Consider the following 18305-nt stretch of genomic DNA (forward strand, 5'->3'; position numbering starts at 1 on the left):
ATGTATTTTTGGGGGTGCAGTTTAAACTTTACTTTGATAGACTTCTCTCTAAATGGGACCGTGGACCCTTCAGCACCCACGAGCCTGCAGAAACGGGATTTTAATAGTTTTCAATTAAATTTTTAACTCAATGGTTGAGTTTGTCCATTTTTGACCCAACATAGGGTGAAACAACTCAGCATTTTTAGAGCCATCATAACATAATACCAGTCCTTCACAGTGGCCAGAGAGATTTTGAAGCATGCTTGCAGAATAGTGGCCAGGTCACTATGTAATGCTGGTGGAGGAAAACTTTTCCTGAAAACACCCCAAAGTGGATCAATAATATTTAGATCTGATGACTGTGCAGGCCATGGGAGATGTTCAACTTCACTTTTATGTTCATCAAGCCCCTCTGTCAACAGTTTTGCTGTGTATATAGGTGCATTAACATCCTGATACAGGGCGCCACCTTCAGGATACAGTGTTTGAACCATTGGGTGCACATGGTACTCCTGAATTGTTCGGTAGTCCTTGGCAGTGACACATCCATCTTGCAAAAGTATTGGGGCTAGGGAATACCATGATATTCCCTCACGGATTCACTCCCGTACTTCACTCCATGCATGCAACATGTTTTTGGGGCTTTTCTACACCGTAACTCTCCTGGATGTGGGAAAGACAGTGTAGGTGGACTCATCAGAGAACAATAAGTGTTCCATATTGTCCACAGCCCCAGATTTTTGCTGCTGGCATCATTGAAACCAATGTTTGGCATTAGCACGAGTGACCAAATGTTTGGTCATAGCAAGTATATTGACCCTGTGGTGCTCCTGGTGAACAGTTCTGCTGGAAACAGGAGAGTTGAGGTGCACATTTTATTCTGCACAGTTGGGCAGCTGTGGTTTCATGTTTTTTGAATACAATTAGGGTTAGCACCTCGACATGCCTTTCAGACAGCTTCCTCTAGGTCCTTCTTGGTGGTATGCTGACACCTACTCTGGATACCATGACTCTTAATAAACTTTTGAACTCTCTTATGTCCCCCATAAAGTTGTGTACATTGCAATATTTCAAGCCAAACTGTGCCATTACCCTGCCAATTAAACCTTCTCTCTGCTCTTACTGGTGGAATGTGCAACCAGGCTGGCCAGATGTAGCCATGTATCCTCCAACATTAAATTGCCCAGTGTTTCAGTTTCATTTTCCAACCCCTGTGTGTATTTGTGTGTGTGTTTTGTTGAATTGTGTCAGGTTGGTTCTGTCATTGTTTTATTGTGTCGTGTTCCCTGTACTGTGGACTATCTTTGTTTTGGTGATGTGGAGAGACCCCCTCATACAATTGTAAAGTGATTTAGACAATAAATGCACTATATAATTGTGCATTACTTATTGTTGTTAATTAGCTGGGGTGGCACAGTGGGTAGTGTTGTGGCCTCACAGAAAGAATGTCGCTGGTTTGAGCCTCGGCTGGGTTTAGAGTTTGTATGTTCTCCTCGTGTTCGTGTGGGCTTCCTCTTTATGCTTCAGTTTCCCCCACAAGTGAATTGGGTAAGCTAAGTTTGCCGTAGTGTGTGTGTGTGTGTGTGAATGTGTGTATGGGTGTTTCCCAGTACTGGGTTGCAGATGGAAGGGCATATGCTATGTAAAACTTATGCTGGATAAGTTGGCAGGTTCATTCCGCTGTGGTGACCCCTGTTTAATAAAGGACTAAGCCGAAAAGAAAACGAATGAATGATTGAATTAAAATTTGATAGCTGCAAACAGATCCCCATCTAGTCCGACCCACCACAACTAAAATAGAAGGTAAAATTGACAACAAATATGTAAAAGTAAACATCTAAAACCACTTTAAACATAATAACAGGACTCACTAAATTAGTAAAATCAGCTCTACACTAAATTATTTCTTGAATTTATTATTTCTTTATTTTTTTAATTTGTAAATTTAGTTTCATGTAAATTGAGCTGGATGGTTTGTGTTTGTAACTCTGGCTGCTGCTTGAGCTAAACACCGGCTGTGACGCGTGTGTTCCTGCAGCAATGGAGCCACTCATTTCAACGATTCTCCACAGACAGCTGCGCTCATAATTCTTCAAACTACTGCCCAGCACACTTATGAATATCAAGTGACTGATGGACTGAAGCAATTAAAGCCAGACTTGATTGGCAAAATTTATTTTGGCTGAACTCTCCCTTTAAGGTATCTGGTTTGTAAGTCTTGTTAGATTTAAAAACACAAGCATGAACTAAAGAACTAAAGTACATATATATAACAATGATATCTGCATTGTACTGTTAGTCAGTATATCAAATGTATTGAAAGTAATATTTACCCCCTATATAAATAATTAAAAAATGAAGCTAAAATGTACAATTGTATCTGGATACTTTAAATTGTGCTTTAAACAGTTAAACTCTAGTGCTATTTTGGGATTTCCGCCTGGATTTTGCCTATTCAAATTTAAAAGCTTCCCAAATTCACATGCAGAGGTGTAAATGCAAAAAATTGGTATCATTTTAAAGAAAACCCTTTGAATTTTCATAAAACTCTATTGAAAGTGTTTAAAATAACTATATATATTGTCTGTGTTTTAATAAACACCTTAAAAAGAGGCGCTTTTTGTATTTTTTTAATAAACTCAAATTTGAAAGTGTACCTTTTAGGTTCTGTGTGGTCTAGCTAGCTGTAATTAATTTTGGTGGTTCCTGCACATGTCTGTAATCATAGAAAAAAAGAAAAATGTCTCTACCATAATCTATGCAAAAGTTATTGTATTCCAACTGATGAGAGGTCAGGGACCGGTCATTGTTTTCATATTTCACTATTCTTTTGTTTGATCAAACATAATTCACTGTGTTTGGACCATGTCAGACATATAAAAGGATTACTTATGCACATCACCTCAAAAACAGAGGAGAAATGGCCCTGAAGCGCACAGCATAAGGTAAGAGATGACAGCTGTCTGTGCTATCTGGGGCTGCTTATTGATCATAAATGTATTGTTTTCACTTCTGCGCCATGGAAACACTGCGATTCATTCGACAACTGTTTGATATGAGAATATAATTCAGTAAAAAAAATGCTAGAACTGTATGAGCACCAACAAGAGCTTTCATTTAAGCTATAACTTGTGCATGTGTCATATATGAACCATATGAAAAATCCAAAATACTGTGTATTTAAGTGTAAACTTTCGTATAGTAGAATTAAAACCAATGTGATGCATATGTGCATAAAATATAGATTCTACACTTTCAAACGAAACCACTTAAGGGGGTCAGGTGCAATGCTAGCCCTTTAAATCTCAAAGCGAATGTCGATGACGTCAAAGTTTAACTGGTTAAACAGTATCTTTTACTGTGAAAGATCTCCTGTTTTGTCTGCTCAGAAAAGCCCAGAGCAGGATTTTTGCTTCCATTTTGTTGATAAGTCATATCTGTTTCATTTCACCTCCATAAAATATTATTACCCATTTTTATGATCTTACTCACAGAGCATTGTCAGATGAACGGAATAAACAGCAGATGAATTTGTGGCAGATATAATTCATTTATCAGGCGTTTCACAACTGTGACACAAGACAAGATCATAAATAATATTTAACATCTGACAGTGAACAGGAATCTGCGGAAACAACATGACTATCTCAAAAAAACTGAAGCGAAGAGAGTAAAAGAGTTAAACAAGCACAGACACACAGAGGAAGAAAGAAGACCCTCGACAGGTATGTAGATGTGCACATACAGATCTCCACTTGGTAATATATTCAAAAAAACAACCTGTTGTGTCATCTGAACGGACCGCACGAATGAACGATTACAAAGCTGATGGGATTTGGAGATTGACTTCGGTTACATTGATGGTTCTGTAGTGTCCCCTGCTGGGCCGGATGAATGGACAAAGCAAACGGAAAAAAAGAAAACATTACTGCTCGCCAGTGACCACAGGTGATCCAACACTCAACATTTATTATCTTCAAATTTAGGATATATTGGCCACACGTTCCCTTCGGAATAACTAAACAATAGATCTCTCCCATATACTATATACACTTTTGAAAAATCAGTAAATTACAAAGGAACCATTTTGGACCATAAAAGAGGATTGTTATGGATTGTATGTACAACAGATTGGAGGATAATCATCATATGAACACATGGGCAATCAAGGTATATTGTTGTTTAAATTATATATACGAATGATGTGGGCCGGATACCCTGATATTCCTAAATATCACATATGTGCTTTTCCCTGTAATACTGAAGTTCCAGAGGTCCCGTCCAACATGTTTTGTCATATTTGTGTAACTGGACATCCACTTCGGCTTTAAAGTTCAAGTATTTGTTATTTATCTCTTACGTAATGTTTATTTAGTTTCTTTAAAATATGGCTTATTCTATCTAAAAAGGGCCAAAGCAAAATTAAATGTGTCATTGTGAGGTCTAGTGTGTGTTTCGTAGCAGTGAACACTAAAACTTGGTGGCCCTGGAGTGTTATCGTCCTGAGGGGAACGGGGTCACTTATTATGTCTGCTGGTGTAAGAGGCACAAGTGAGTGGGGTTTGAAGGGGTGGGTGGGGTTGAGTCCTGGGATAGGGATTTAATGGTACAAAAAGGTGGAACTCATGCGGTTGAATGCTGGCAGTTTTGAGAACAGAATTGTAAAATTGTAAACAACACAACACAGACGAAACAGGGACTTTCCACTAAGACTTACACATTTAAGCTTTCTCACTGGCAATGTTCTTCAAGGGTTGGTTCACCCCTAGAATTCAAGTTTGAAAATTTTGTTAATCTCTGAAACACAAATGAAGGCATTTTTCATCACATCTGAGAGATTTCTGTACATCCTACTGAAAATCTGTTCACCCAAAACTCTGATGCTTTAAATGTTTGTATGGAGATCAAAAATAAGTGGTGAATGGTTTAATACCAGTATTTTACAGAGACATGGTCACTTTATATCAGGGGTGTCAAACTCAGTTCTTGTGGTCCTGCACAGTTTAGTTCAAATCCTGCTCCAACACACTTATCTCTTGGTTTCAAACAGGCCTGAACAACTCAATTAGTTTGATCAGGTGTGTTTAATAAGGGTTGGAACTAAACTGTGCAGAGCTGCAGTCATGCAGGAACCGAGTTTGACACCTGTGCTTTATATGATGAACAGGTTTAATTTAAGAGTTTATTCACATAAATTTTGATGATAAAGTTTATAGCATTCAGATTTGGTTATGAACAAGTATGACAACTAATCAAGTATGATTAGTTGATGAACAAGAACCAATGAAATTCAATCTTGTGTGTCAAATGGCATGTTTTAACATGAACCAGTGAGGCCATAAAAACTCTCTTGTCTCTTTAAATGACTTAAATTAAACCATTTTATTAATATGGGTTTATTTTTTGATCACTTAATGAACGTTTGAAGCATCAAGAGTTTGATTTCAATTCATTTGAAAAAGTACCTTCATTTGTGCATGCATCCACATGAATTATTTCTTTTAACACACAGCATATCTTTACATGATCATTTATATGTTATTATAGTTGTGCTAGGATGTTTGTTAACAAATAAAAAGGAATACCATATTGGTATTGGGTATTTTTGGTATAATGAGGAAAAATGTAGACCTGATAAATTAAAGCTAAATTTGTAAATATTTTTGCAAAAAGAAAGACCTAGATGTCTCTTTGCAGTTTCCCAATTGTCTGCTTGTAAGGTTTTAAGATTAATGTAGTTGCCCATTATATTTGAATTCCTTTTGCTTTTTGTAATGGGCTCTGAAAAATTCTATCAAGATTTATATTTATCATCATATATCTGTAATTGGTTTGGATATATGTAAGGGATAAAGTACATCCAGGCAGTTCTTATCACAGAATAAAGCCCTACAGGCTACAGGGTATGAAAATGGTTGAATGGAGCACCCATTAACCTCCCTACCACAAAATGGAGCCAAACAGTCAAAAACAGACAAGCATATGAATATGGATCTGAACTTATTCAGTAAAGATGACTTGAAGTACCCGAATGAGCCTGTGTTTTAGTGGACGATATCTGGGAATGACATACCCTGGAGTGTCACGATTGACCAATCAGAATCAAGTATGTTATCTTTAGCTGTCATTTCAGAGGCTGCAAAGATGAGTCCTTAGAAGTCCACACAGGCCGAACCGAGCATTTTGAAATCTCACCTACAGAGAACAGATCTCGTCACCTAGCAACCGTAACATCTGCCGTTAATAAGCGGTAATAAAATTTGTAATGACTTTTTTTTTTACATATACGGATAAGTTGGTGGTTCATTCCGCTGTGGCGACCCCTAATTAATAAAGGGACTAAGCCAAAAAGACATGTCATACTTGTTATGCTTTTTTTAACATGTGTTTAGATATCCAGGCAAAATAAAACCTAATTCGTACATTTAATCTGGAGTTTTCTTTTAAAATGTCCTGCCGTTATCAGCACCCAATGAATCTTGGGTCGTTCGAGACCGCAAAGGATCCACCGGTTATGTCCGCATTTTGAGACTGCATTTAAAGGAGAAGTCTTTTTTTTTTTTTTTTTTAATGAGAAGCAGCGCAGCGCCGGGATGACGCAGCGCCCTTCGAATGCAGCCTCTGAAATAATACACAGCTATTGTTAATCACATTTTTCATCCTACCCTAAATAATGACAGAACTTACATTTTGGAGTGAACTAACCCTTTAACATGGCCGACAAAACAGACAAAGACAAAAAAAGACTGAGTTTAGAGGGAGAGAAAAGAGGTGGAAAATATCTCTAATTGGTTCATACAGTCGACAGTTTCTCCTCTAACAGCAACGCATGACTGAAAATCTAGAGTTAACGAAAACATTCACTGTTAATGAAAAAACACAAACACCAAAAGTTTCCTACCCATGTAGTTTTTACGCAAACTAGACACATTTTTAATACCCATTGAGCGATAATGACAATAACACTTAGATCAGAACAACTACAGGAAGCAGGCCAGCAGTGGACAGAGGAAAGGGGCGGGGCAGACATAAAGGGGCGGGCTGGACGAAAAAGGGGGCGGGGTAGGCAGCTGCTCTGGTTTCGCCAAACGATGGCTAAATATTACAAAATATTCTATCAACAATATTCACAGTTAAACCAAGGCTTGATACACATTGTAATCACAAAATCTCAGCAACGCCTTGTGCTTGTAGTCACAGAGTTTTAAAAACACTTCCATGTTTCTTTCTCTATCTTTTTTTTTTCTTTTTCTATTTTTTTTTGGTTCTATATTACATAGTAATGTTTGATAGGTCACAACTAACGTTACAAAGTCGGCTCAACGTTTTGGACTCAGGGAGAGACAGTGGCTTAAAGAAGAAGGAAACTCTCCTCCCCCTGAGAGGCACGAACTGTGTGAGAGGCTGAGAGTTTGAGGGGCAAATTCAGTAACTCGCACACGCACACACTCACGCGGGGCAGAAACATTCAAGTTAGACGTAACTCTTGACCTCATATTCCAAAAATAAAAACTTAACATGATCTAAGAAACACTCGTACAGTCTCCCCCAGACTCTAAAGCAGATTTTTCCCTCTTATCCTTTGAGAATTACTCTAGATCAAAACATAACATAATTGGGATAAAGTAAGCCGAGGCTTTGAGAGGCTGTCTGTGATGTTGGAACAGATTAACGGACGGATAAAAAAAAAAAAAAACAAGACTCTCCGATGAAAACAAAAGCTTGACCTCTTGCCTCCATCTGTAGTTAAAACATAAATCTTTTCCACGATTTAAAAACAGTATGACCCAACAGAAAACTAGGAGGAAAAGGAGGAGGAATGTTCTATGCACAGTGACACTGCAATGACACCCTCATCTTTATCAGTCCTGATGGAGAGTGATTGAATACTCATGGTCGTCTCTCTCATTTACACAGTCGCATCCTTGATATTCTTTTATTTCGAGAGTCTGAGTCAGTGCACCTCCTCTCCCACTAGGGGGCAGGCTACTCTTCGGTTTCTCTTCCTGAGTTCTGTTTGCTCCTACAGCGCAGAGATTTTGACCACATCAGTGCTGCTGGGGTTCAGAAGAGGCGGGGCTTCTGGGTTGGGAGGGGACGGGGCGTCGGGACTGGCTCGAGAGTTGTTTGAGGGAGGAGTCGGGATACTGATGATGGCCGTTGTAACCAGTCCACTGCTCTTGCAGTTCAGACTCCCTGATTCATCCGACATCAGATTGAGACTGGAACGACTGAGAGAAAGAGATACAGGTCTTAGACACTCTGGTAACATTAATGTGTAACAGCACATGGGGCAATGATAAGACGGCACATTTTGGGGTCTGGATCAAAGTACATTTACTTTGTGGTGCAGTGTGATCCTTAATTAAACAGAGTCATTTAATGTGTCATCAATTATTTATTGGATGATATAATGTATTTTGCAAATAACAAAGTATTCTTCACAACTTTTTTTTGTAATTAAAAGGTATAGGGGAAAGCGTGGCACAAAGTAACACTTTTTGGTTTTGGCCAAAAAATGAACAAAGTAATGGGGTTAGACAAACCATTTTTTTTTACCAACAACACATAAGCCTTTCCTACAAATGAGATCTGGTTGTATGATCGCAGGAACTATGGTTTCTGTGCAGTATTGACAAGAGTGCCAAGGGTAAAAATGTTACTATTTACTCCACCTGCGGGGCAAGTTGTAACAGACAGGTTAGTTGTAACACGTGCTTATAAAGTCAGATTTCACAAAATTCATTTAAATTAAGTTTATTTTAAATAACATATTTCCTCAGTTCTTAATAATTTTTTTTAATCCTACATAGCACAACATTTTTATTAATTGGATAAACACATTTGTATTTATTTGGATTATTATTCATCTTTATACAATGCATTTATTTGCATTATTGACAATAAAATTATTATTTTTTTCTATTAAAAATACGTTCTATTAAAAACATTTTTAATTTAAACTTTACACTCAAAATTCAAAAATTATTTTGTTAGTTTAATTAGTGTCCAACAGTGTGTGCCTTATTTGCAAGTTACCTTGTTACACCTAACCCCGCTTTGTTGATTTTTCCTCAAAACTGGCTATCAGTCACTGGCTGTTTCGCAATTCCAAGAACGCAGAGAACGAAATTTTTGAAAATGACCTTCCATGCAGTGTGTAACACAGCTGTGAAATATCCAGCTGAGGCCTAAATCTGAAAGTGTGCCGTGTTTAAAACTATTGATTCATCTATCTACTCAGAGTGGTTCAAATGAATTGTGGGGGCAACGAGTCTTTAGCCATATCTGTGTGACATCGATATGGAACTCAAGCCCCGCCCATTTCTTGCACGTACAGACCCAGGAAAATTGAAACCCCCGGCTCCGCCCACAAACACTGTAGAAAGAAAAAGAGGAAGACAAAACACTGTAGCAGATCCCGGTTGAATCAAGTCGCATAGATGCTGTGCTCTAAAGAGTGAGGGAAAGTTAGTGTTACTTTCTCTACCCAAAGATGAGGCTGTGAAGAGTCAGTGGTTGAAGTTTATTTTTGCAAAAATACCTCAGCATTGTAGCCCCAGCCTTGTGCTGTTTTCCCTTCATTTTTCTGATGAGTGCTTCAGCAATCTACACGCTTACAACAGAAAATTCGTCGGCCATTTGTTAAAGGAAGGATCAGAAAAGACTCTATGGGACTTTGTAGAGCTTGACAGGAACTTTACAGTACACAGTTCATGGATCAGTTTCTTACTTCATTTTACAATTGTAAGTAAGTGCAATTAAAATGGCTGCCTCTTTGTTTACTCTAGCTTGTAAAATATGTGTTTAATTGTGTTTTGTTACTTGTAACCGCTTGTACTGTATCTGGTTAACTCTTTATTTTCCCATATCACGTCTAAATCCTCGTTAAAAATGTGACACGTGCCGCTTTGTTTACAGATTTAAATGCGTTTGTGAGCTTGCGATCCACTGCTGTTTGTCATTGCTTTGGCCACCGTCAGCTGTTCCTACACAGCTGTGGCAGTCAAGTTTCAAAATAGTTCAGCTTTTGCCACTGTGTGGATTAATACTGAATATGTGTCATGGTTAAGAATAGAGCAATATGCTGGTGTTTAACTGCATTGCTTTAATGCACTCCTGTACTCCTGTTTAATGCATACTTACTATACACTAAATCAACAATGTTGATAAGCCGTGGTGGGCATTTCTCTCTGAGTCTCTGTCTCATGCTTAACGCAGTCAACCAATTGCAACAGACTGGGTCATTGGACCAATCAGTGCAGATTAGCATCGCGCTAAGGAGGGGTTTGGGAACAAATGAATCGCTTAATGAATCATATGGGAGTTGTTGGGATAATTATGTAAAAATAAATGCATATTAGGGCAACGCTGTGGCGGAGTAGGTTTGCATGTTCTCCCTGTGTTCGCGTGGGTTTCCTCCGGGTGCTATGGTTTCCCCCACAGTCCAAAGACATGCCGTTCAGGTGATTTGGGAGGGCTAAATTGTCCGTAGTGTATGAGTGTGAGTGAGTGTGTATGGAGGTTTCCCAGAGATGGGTTGTGGCTGGAAGGGCATTCGCTGCGTAAAACATATGCTGGATAAGTTGGTGGTTCATTCCGCTGTGGCGACCCCAGATTAATAAAGGGACTAAGCCGAAAAGAAAATGAATGAATAAATGCAAATTATAGGACAATGAAAGTGTTCTTTGACCTTGCATGCATATCAGCCTGTTTTTTGAGACCCCCCAAAACCAAAATATGACCTTTTATAATGCATAATAGGGGCTCTTTAACTATCATGCAAACATACCCTATATGTTTTTTTTTACCTATAGTAAATAACGAACTGGAGATCTTGCATATTCACCTCAAATAATGTTCCAAAATAAATTTACCCAAAATAAGGCTGACACAGAAAGTGATTAAGCGATGGTTTCATTTTTAAGACAGCTGCAATATGATCTCCACAGCCTATAAAAACTGTGCAAGTCTATTAGTTCCAATAAAAATCAAAAAATCAAACATGGGTGTTTTTATGAGGAAAGAGAGCTAACCTGGTGTTCAGTGGTTGCTGCTCCCCACACTGGATGTGCAATGCGCTGAGCTCCTGCAGGTTGTGTGTGTGCGAGTGTGTGTGTGTGGCATTGAGAGGCTGAATGTTCTTCTTGGGTCTTCGAGAACAGCAGGTGCCCGTGATGCCCTCTTCACTGGAGAGAGACGGGCTCTGCGATGGGAAGTTCTGCAGTGCTGTCTGCAAATAGCCCTGTTCATACAGACGCTCGTCCACAAACTCATGATTCTGTTCACACAAAGAAAGAGAGCAATGTTTTGTTATGATACATTTACTGTCATAAGCTTTTTATTTTTCTGTACTTCAAAGTGCTTACGTGCAAATTGATATGATTGCATATTAAAGGGAATATGAAACAACATTTGATGCATTTTAACATCTGTACTGGGACAACTGATAATAAATAAAATTCACTTTCTTTTCTTTTTCATGTCAGAAATACATTGATTGTGGCAATATTTAAATACACATGTAAAAGCAAATACATGCACAGTGTTTTAGAACACAACTTGAATGGAGTAATAGTATTTTGTAAACAAACAAAAGGTATTGCAGAGGACAAAGATATTATAGGCAATATTAGGGGAGAGTATAGGGACTGTTGCAACACTTGTTGCATTTTCTTCAATTTCTCAGAGACAGTTTTTTGTGGATACCCAAAATTTTAAGATAATGAACCCACATCTAAGAGACACATTGTTTTTAATATTTGTATATGATAATATAGGCACATTTTAAACCTGAACAGACAAAGTCAAATGTTGCAACTGACCTCCAGCAGGGGGACGATTGTAACATTTATTGAAATGTATTGATAAAAAAATTCTAAAACATCAAGTTGAATTTTATTTACATTTTTTTGGTAAAAAAAACTAAATGTAAATTGGTTAAATTGTTATATTGATCATATAAACACAGACTATTAGAAGAACAAGCAACAACCATGTTTTGGTCAATCATCAGGCGTATAAAAAACCTGAACAAAAATATCTTTACTAAAAAATCTAGACTGAACCTTTACTAAACTACTTCTTGGAACTTTAAAATTAATTAATTAATCAAATAAACATAGGAACTGTAATACAATTCAAATTGTAAATTATAAATATAACAAGCATTTAAATGAATTTTGTAATAGGGAACAGTAAGGGACTAAGCCGAAAAGAAAATGAATGAATAATAGTGGACAGTTGCAACATGCTAATCTGTTAACCATGATTAAACTTCCTGTGCTAGGTAGATACATTAGCTTTAACACTTGATAGCTACACATATTTGAAGCTAAGAATACAGGTGTTTACATTATATGGACGAATAATGTTTGACAAAAACAGATCAGACAGCATGAGAAATTTTCTATTAAAAATATATTGTATTATACTGAAGGAATAGTCATATATGGCTGATTTCTCTTTGATTGAACGAGTATCTAACTGAGAATATGTAGTAAATATCATCACTCTACCTCATACCTGAATGGAGTAATAAATCTTGTTGCAACTGCCCCATGTTGCAACTGTCCCCACTCTCCCCTACTACATTTAAATAAATAATTAAATACATATTTAAAAGCAAATACAATATTGTTTGTTTAGGACAGGACCTGAATGGAGTAATATTATTTTGTAAAGAAAAAAGGTTATAACTAAATCTAAGTGCAACATACATAACAGACAGAAAGACAGATACTTAGATAGATAGTCCCGCCCACAACGAAATAGTCCAATGGCCTTTTCCCATGTGATTGCCTGCTTTTGGAAGTTTACAATTATGATACGAAAAAGCGCTCAAGTTCAACAAGAGAATGCTAAAAGGGAGGCTGAATGGAGAATAATCGCAAATATCACAAAAATGAAGGTATGTGGGCCTGCTTTTCGTGTATTTGTTTGTGTTCATAGTGGAGTTTGGTTTGGTTGCGTCCTGTTTGGTTTTTGTTTACTTCATTGCTTGGTACTGAAGGCCTGTGTAGGCTTCAGAAATTTTACTTCATAAAATCAGATATGTGCATTACAAGACCTGGTATATCAAATAGCGGATGAAAACCGGATGTATTTTGAGCGACCGAATGCGGCAATGTAAACTTAAAAAAAAAAAAACGCAATCAATTGAATCAGTTCATTCGGCAAATGATTCACTGTTTCGAAGCACTTGAACGTCATTACGGAGCGGCACCTGCTGGTAAAAACATAGTTTACAGCGCTTACAGACGGTGTAAAAACTGTTTAACCCTTTTACCCCCTGCTCTACCAAATGGTTGACCATATTTTGACTGTTTTAAATAATAACTGTTAAAGTTATTTAAAGAATGACTGTTTTAAATAATGGTTTACACTACACAGCGTGGCTGGTTTACAAAAAAAAAAAAAAAAAAATCAAACAAATATCTATTATAATACAAAACTTACACTTTATAAACCAACATATGGTAGAGGTTGATATTTTAGAAATTATGGGATGAGTTGAAAAAAAAGCATTATGTTAACTAGCGAGATTAGAAGTTAAAAAATGCAATACATTTTTTTCCTTGGTGGGGCAATTAAAGGGTTAACAAAATGTTTCCATTTCTTTCAGATAAATAAATAATTATGTAAATAAAAACTACATTTTATTATTGTGTATGCTTTCCATTTTGTCATGAAGGCATGGCAAACGAGAGCAATCAGAAATCATTTAACTGTCTTTTTTTGCATTCAGCAAATTTATAAATAATAAAATACATTAAAGTAATTAAATACATTGTAAAACTAACTCAAGTTCAGTGAGCCATGTAGAGTGAACCTTCTGAATGGCAACTATCAGAATATGCCAACTATTAAGCTATATAATAAAAGAAAAAACAGCATGTGAGCCATAGTATTTCAGATACCCATAGTATTAATAAAACAGCAGGTGAAGAGTACTCATGTGACCTACTTCCAGCAAGATTGTAAGTGTGCATTCACTGGACACTCTACTATCCCATGAGACTGTGTAAAAGGATTTATCAAAGACAAAACTGATGTTGTAGGTCACATGACAGTGGCAGCAAGTATAGTATGTCTGAATTTAATTTGTTCTACACACGTTCATACTGTATTAATCAGACCTTTTTAACAGTTTTAACCTAAGTTTTAAACCAAATGTAGTGTCTACTAGTATGCATATGCGATTTTAGACACAGTGCAAGATTTCATAGTATGACCATAACTAATGTGAGCTTTGAAAGTTTCTAACGTCAAAGGGATAATTAAGGCAAAAAAAATTAACATCTTATGTTAATTTATTCACACTCACATAAGACTGAGGTCTTACAAAGTCCAATGAGAGTTAAAAAGAGTTGAGAAATGTTATATTATTTACATTATTACCTTTAGCCCATGGCCTCGGTAAACGCAGCAATGTTGAATTTAACGTTCAGTATCTTGCACAGACTCATTGCTCATCTTTATAATACCTCAAACTGTATCATTAGGAGAAAGTATTAAGAAATTCATTCTGTTTTGCCTGTATATGACTTTTTTATATTCAAAATGTAAGTATCTATAGACTTGCATTTTATTAAGCATCAAACTGGCGTCATCGGAAAAGTCTGCTATTCCAGAAATCCAGAGCAGACTAAAAAGCTCAAAGGCAGAGATGCGAACCGGAGCTAAATGTTTACACATTTGACTACATTACAATTTCTGTGGATGGAGAAGTATTTTGAGCAACTTCAATGAAAACATATGGACACTTTTGCATGTCGAGATGTACATAATGTGTGTGTGTGTGTGTGTGTTGGCGCTCACCAGAGCACTCCTTCACGTGCACGAGCAGCACGCAGCTAAAGGTAAACTAACAACGGTTTATCATAAGCATTTTATTGATACTTTTTTACATAGTTGACATTAAGAAGGAACATAGAAACGTTATCTGACTAACATCTAGCAGCTAAATGTGTCTGGAAAAAATATTCCAAGGCTTTTATTTTCATAAACAGGGCAAATGTGAATGCGTCTGAATGTTCAGATTGGTCGGTGTTCTAAATTTTCCAGAAAGGTCTGTATGTGTGAAAGGGGCTTTTGATTAAAGATTATAAATCAAGAACGCAGTGTCCTAACTCTTCCTCAGTGTGCTAACCCGCCCCCATTACGTCAGTAGTGATTCACTCTCTGTATTACGCTGCCTGACTGCTTGTGGTTTCAACTATGTCCGGTGCTGACGTAATGGAGGTGGGTACTTTCACTTTTCACTGCTACAGCCCTTCACCTCTGCTCGTGTTCAAACCAAACTAAGATCGGCGTGGTGTTTCTTATGGCAGGTTTTTATCCCTCATATATGTAGAGAGATCGAGTTGATCGACTTGATAAGGGAATATGTCTTGACATAACCCACACAGATGTGACTTAGTAAAGTGTGAAATCATGTATCAGTTTAATCGTTGCATTAGTCTGAATGTAAATCCCCTCGTCAGGCAGAGTGGGAGCAGCGCGAGAGGATCACAGCGCATCAAACGAACAGTATTAACAGAAGAAAAACACACTTAAATGCTTGTATTTGTTGTATTTGCAGCAGCTCTGTGATGCTCGTTCACAACTTCATGCATTGGGTTAAATTAGGCTGTCCAGTCTCTGTGTTCAGTCTGATACAAGCATGGTGGAAACCCAGACAGGGAGTCAGGCAGCCTAATACAGAGAGTGAACCAAAGCGCATCAAATGATCGGTAATTAAAAGGGGAAAAAGAAAAATCAAATAAATATCTATGCGTCCACAACTTTACGCATTGGGTTAAATTAGGCTTTACAGTCTACTTCACTTCCATTATTTCTGTTCAGCGGAGGGAACTCAACCAACCCCATGACGTCAGACACAGTGACATTCCAAGATGGCGGCGCCCTAGGTCAAAAATCTATAGTAAAACATGCCATTTTCTGCTAAATGGTTACATTAATCATAGTTTGTTTAATATATTTTCATTAAAGTGAACTCCAATGGGCAAAATAAGGTAAACTTGACTGAGTGCTTCATTTCCCCTTTAAAGTTGGTCAACAAATTAAAAATAAAGCACCCAAAATAATATGAAACTCCTGAGGAAATGTGGATAGCGTGATGACGCAATGACAATATTAAATGATGTGCTATAACATGTAAAACATGATCCTGAAAGTAACATTCAAAAAGCAACTCATGTAAACACCTTAATCATATTATTGTCTTATTCAGATTAAGGCAAATATTTCGATTACTGATGTCCATGTAACATAGTCAATGTGTGCTAGTAAAATAAACATTGTACATTTTGATTCCCTGCGTATTTAAAGTACTGAATATAAAAACAGGCCCTGAGTGTAAATTAACAGAAAAGTTAATAACAAAAAAGAATGATTCCTTTAATTGAGTAGTGTTTGAAAAAGCCCCCATCGTGATTCATAAGTAACTGACCGTGGTTTTCTCTAGACAGTGCAGAAGATGGTGGTGTTGACTCTCCAACAGAGACGTGGTCTTTTTCAGTTGCTGGTCCTCTTCTAAGGAGCCCTGCACAAACACACACAGACATTCCCGTCATATTTAAAGAATTACCATGTTTCATGCATGAATAATGAAGTGGAGAGAGGGACGGAGTGTGTGTTGTTTGGCTCAGTACCTGTGGTGAAAGTTTCATCTTGTAATAGGGGAGCTGCTGTTGTGTAAGAGTGGGAGGGAGAGACATGGAGAGTGGTTTACTGCTTTTGGAAGGAACTTCATCCAATAACAGAGCAGCACAATATATTATCCATAACTTTAAATAAACAAAACCTGAGAGAGAGAGAGGAAGGACGAGGGGCCTTTAGAGGACTGTGAGCGATTTCGCTTTTCTATTTCACAAATCTATTGGTACGGTTATGTTAACATCTGATATCTGTGTCTTTTATTGTATCGTCTTCGAGATTGTGTTCCCACTTTGGGCCCTACGGTTGACTACAGTACCCTGCTCCACTTTTTCACCATTTCCTCAACGTCTTAACACGACGCAAGCACCAAAATAACATGAGTGAGTCAGTGAGTGATGTGTGGGAGGAGAGAGAGAGAAGGAAGAAGAACGATATTGTTAGAAAAGAAGAGAGAGAGAGATAGAGAGAGAGAGAGAGAGAGAGAGAGAGAGAGAGAGAGAGAGAGAGAGAGAGAGAGAGAGAGAGAGAGAGAGAGAGCGCGCAAAATTAGTCGCTTTACAGTACCAAACCTTGAGCACTTTATTTATTTATTTATTTTTTTGAGCAAACTGCGATGTTTGGTGTTTATGAGCTATTCAGACGGGCTAATCTAAAACCAGCTTCTTCATTCTGATCTCAAGTCACAGCGTTCTCAGGCGAATCGCATTAAGAAACCTCAAATTAACCCTGAAATCAAAGGACTGCTTATTATAAGAATATTTTGCATAAAGAAAATGAATCCTATTTTTAGGGCCGTTACAAATTTCCCCATTGTGACATTATTTTCATGATAGTTAAGCACATTTTCCACTATTTTCAGTGTGATTCACCCTCCTAGACCTCTTTTTTTTTTTTTTTTGGAGAGGTGTATTTTTACCCCTCCTTTTTGCATTGATATCGATGGTACCGTTTTAATACTTGGAGTCCTAGAGATTCCAATGATGTATGGGTAAAACAATTGCCATTTTATCTGATCAAACATCAGTAGACTAATGTTGTTGATAATAATTGTTTTAGCACAAAATAGACATGTACTTTTCAAAAAGGTTATTTGAACCCATGCCATGCTAAATCTATTATAATGTTGTTTGAGATCAGTTTGACCCCAGAAAAATAATGTGGAAAAGTAACATGTATTGTTTGTTAATGTATTAATTGAATTGGCTGTAGTGTATCTGTACATTGTTTACACAAATTTTGTCCCAAATCCCTTTGTGTGATTATGCAAATTAATAGAAATTTGGAGGTACTACATCTACACTCACTGGCCACTTTATTAGGTACACCTTACTAGTACGAGTTTGGACCCCCTTTTGCTTTCAGAACTGCCTTAATTCTTTGTTGCATAGATTCAACAAGGTACTAGAAATATTCCTCAAAGATTTTGGTCCATATTGACATGATAACATCACGCAGTTGCTGCAGATTTGTCGGCTGTACAATCATCATGCGAATCAACCACATCCCAAACGTGCTCTATTGGATTGAGATCTTGTGACTGTGGAGGCCATTTGAGTACAGTGAACTCATTGTCATGTTCAAGAAACCAGTCTGAGATCACTCACACTTTATGGCATGGCACATTATGAATGTAGCAGCAGAAATCGAGACTCATCAGACCA

At 37.4% G+C, this 18305-nt stretch overlaps 1 protein-coding gene across 2 annotated transcripts in view; it reads right to left on the reverse strand.

The window, feature by feature from the left end:
- Positions 1-6888: 6888 nt before the first annotated feature.
- Positions 6889-18305, reverse strand: part of kcnd3 (potassium voltage-gated channel, Shal-related subfamily, member 3) — a 177250-nt gene continuing 165833 nt past the window's right edge. Inside the window, exons 5-8 of one of the 2 annotated variants that reach the window (XM_056463499.1) lie at positions 16638-16673; positions 16436-16528; positions 11019-11263; positions 6889-8213 (exon numbers count right to left, since the gene is read on the reverse strand). In XM_056463499.1, the coding sequence (XP_056319474.1) occupies positions 8006-8213; positions 11019-11263; positions 16436-16528; positions 16638-16673 (582 nt within the window). In that variant the 3' untranslated portion in view covers positions 6889-8005. The remainder of the gene's footprint in view (positions 8214-11018; positions 11264-16435; positions 16529-16637; positions 16674-18305) is intronic. The other variant, XM_056463500.1, reaches the window with a different exon arrangement.

This window comes from Danio aesculapii, chromosome 8 (genome assembly GCF_903798145.1).
Source record: "Danio aesculapii chromosome 8, fDanAes4.1, whole genome shotgun sequence".
Taxonomy (NCBI): domain Eukaryota; kingdom Metazoa; phylum Chordata; class Actinopteri; order Cypriniformes; family Danionidae; genus Danio; species Danio aesculapii.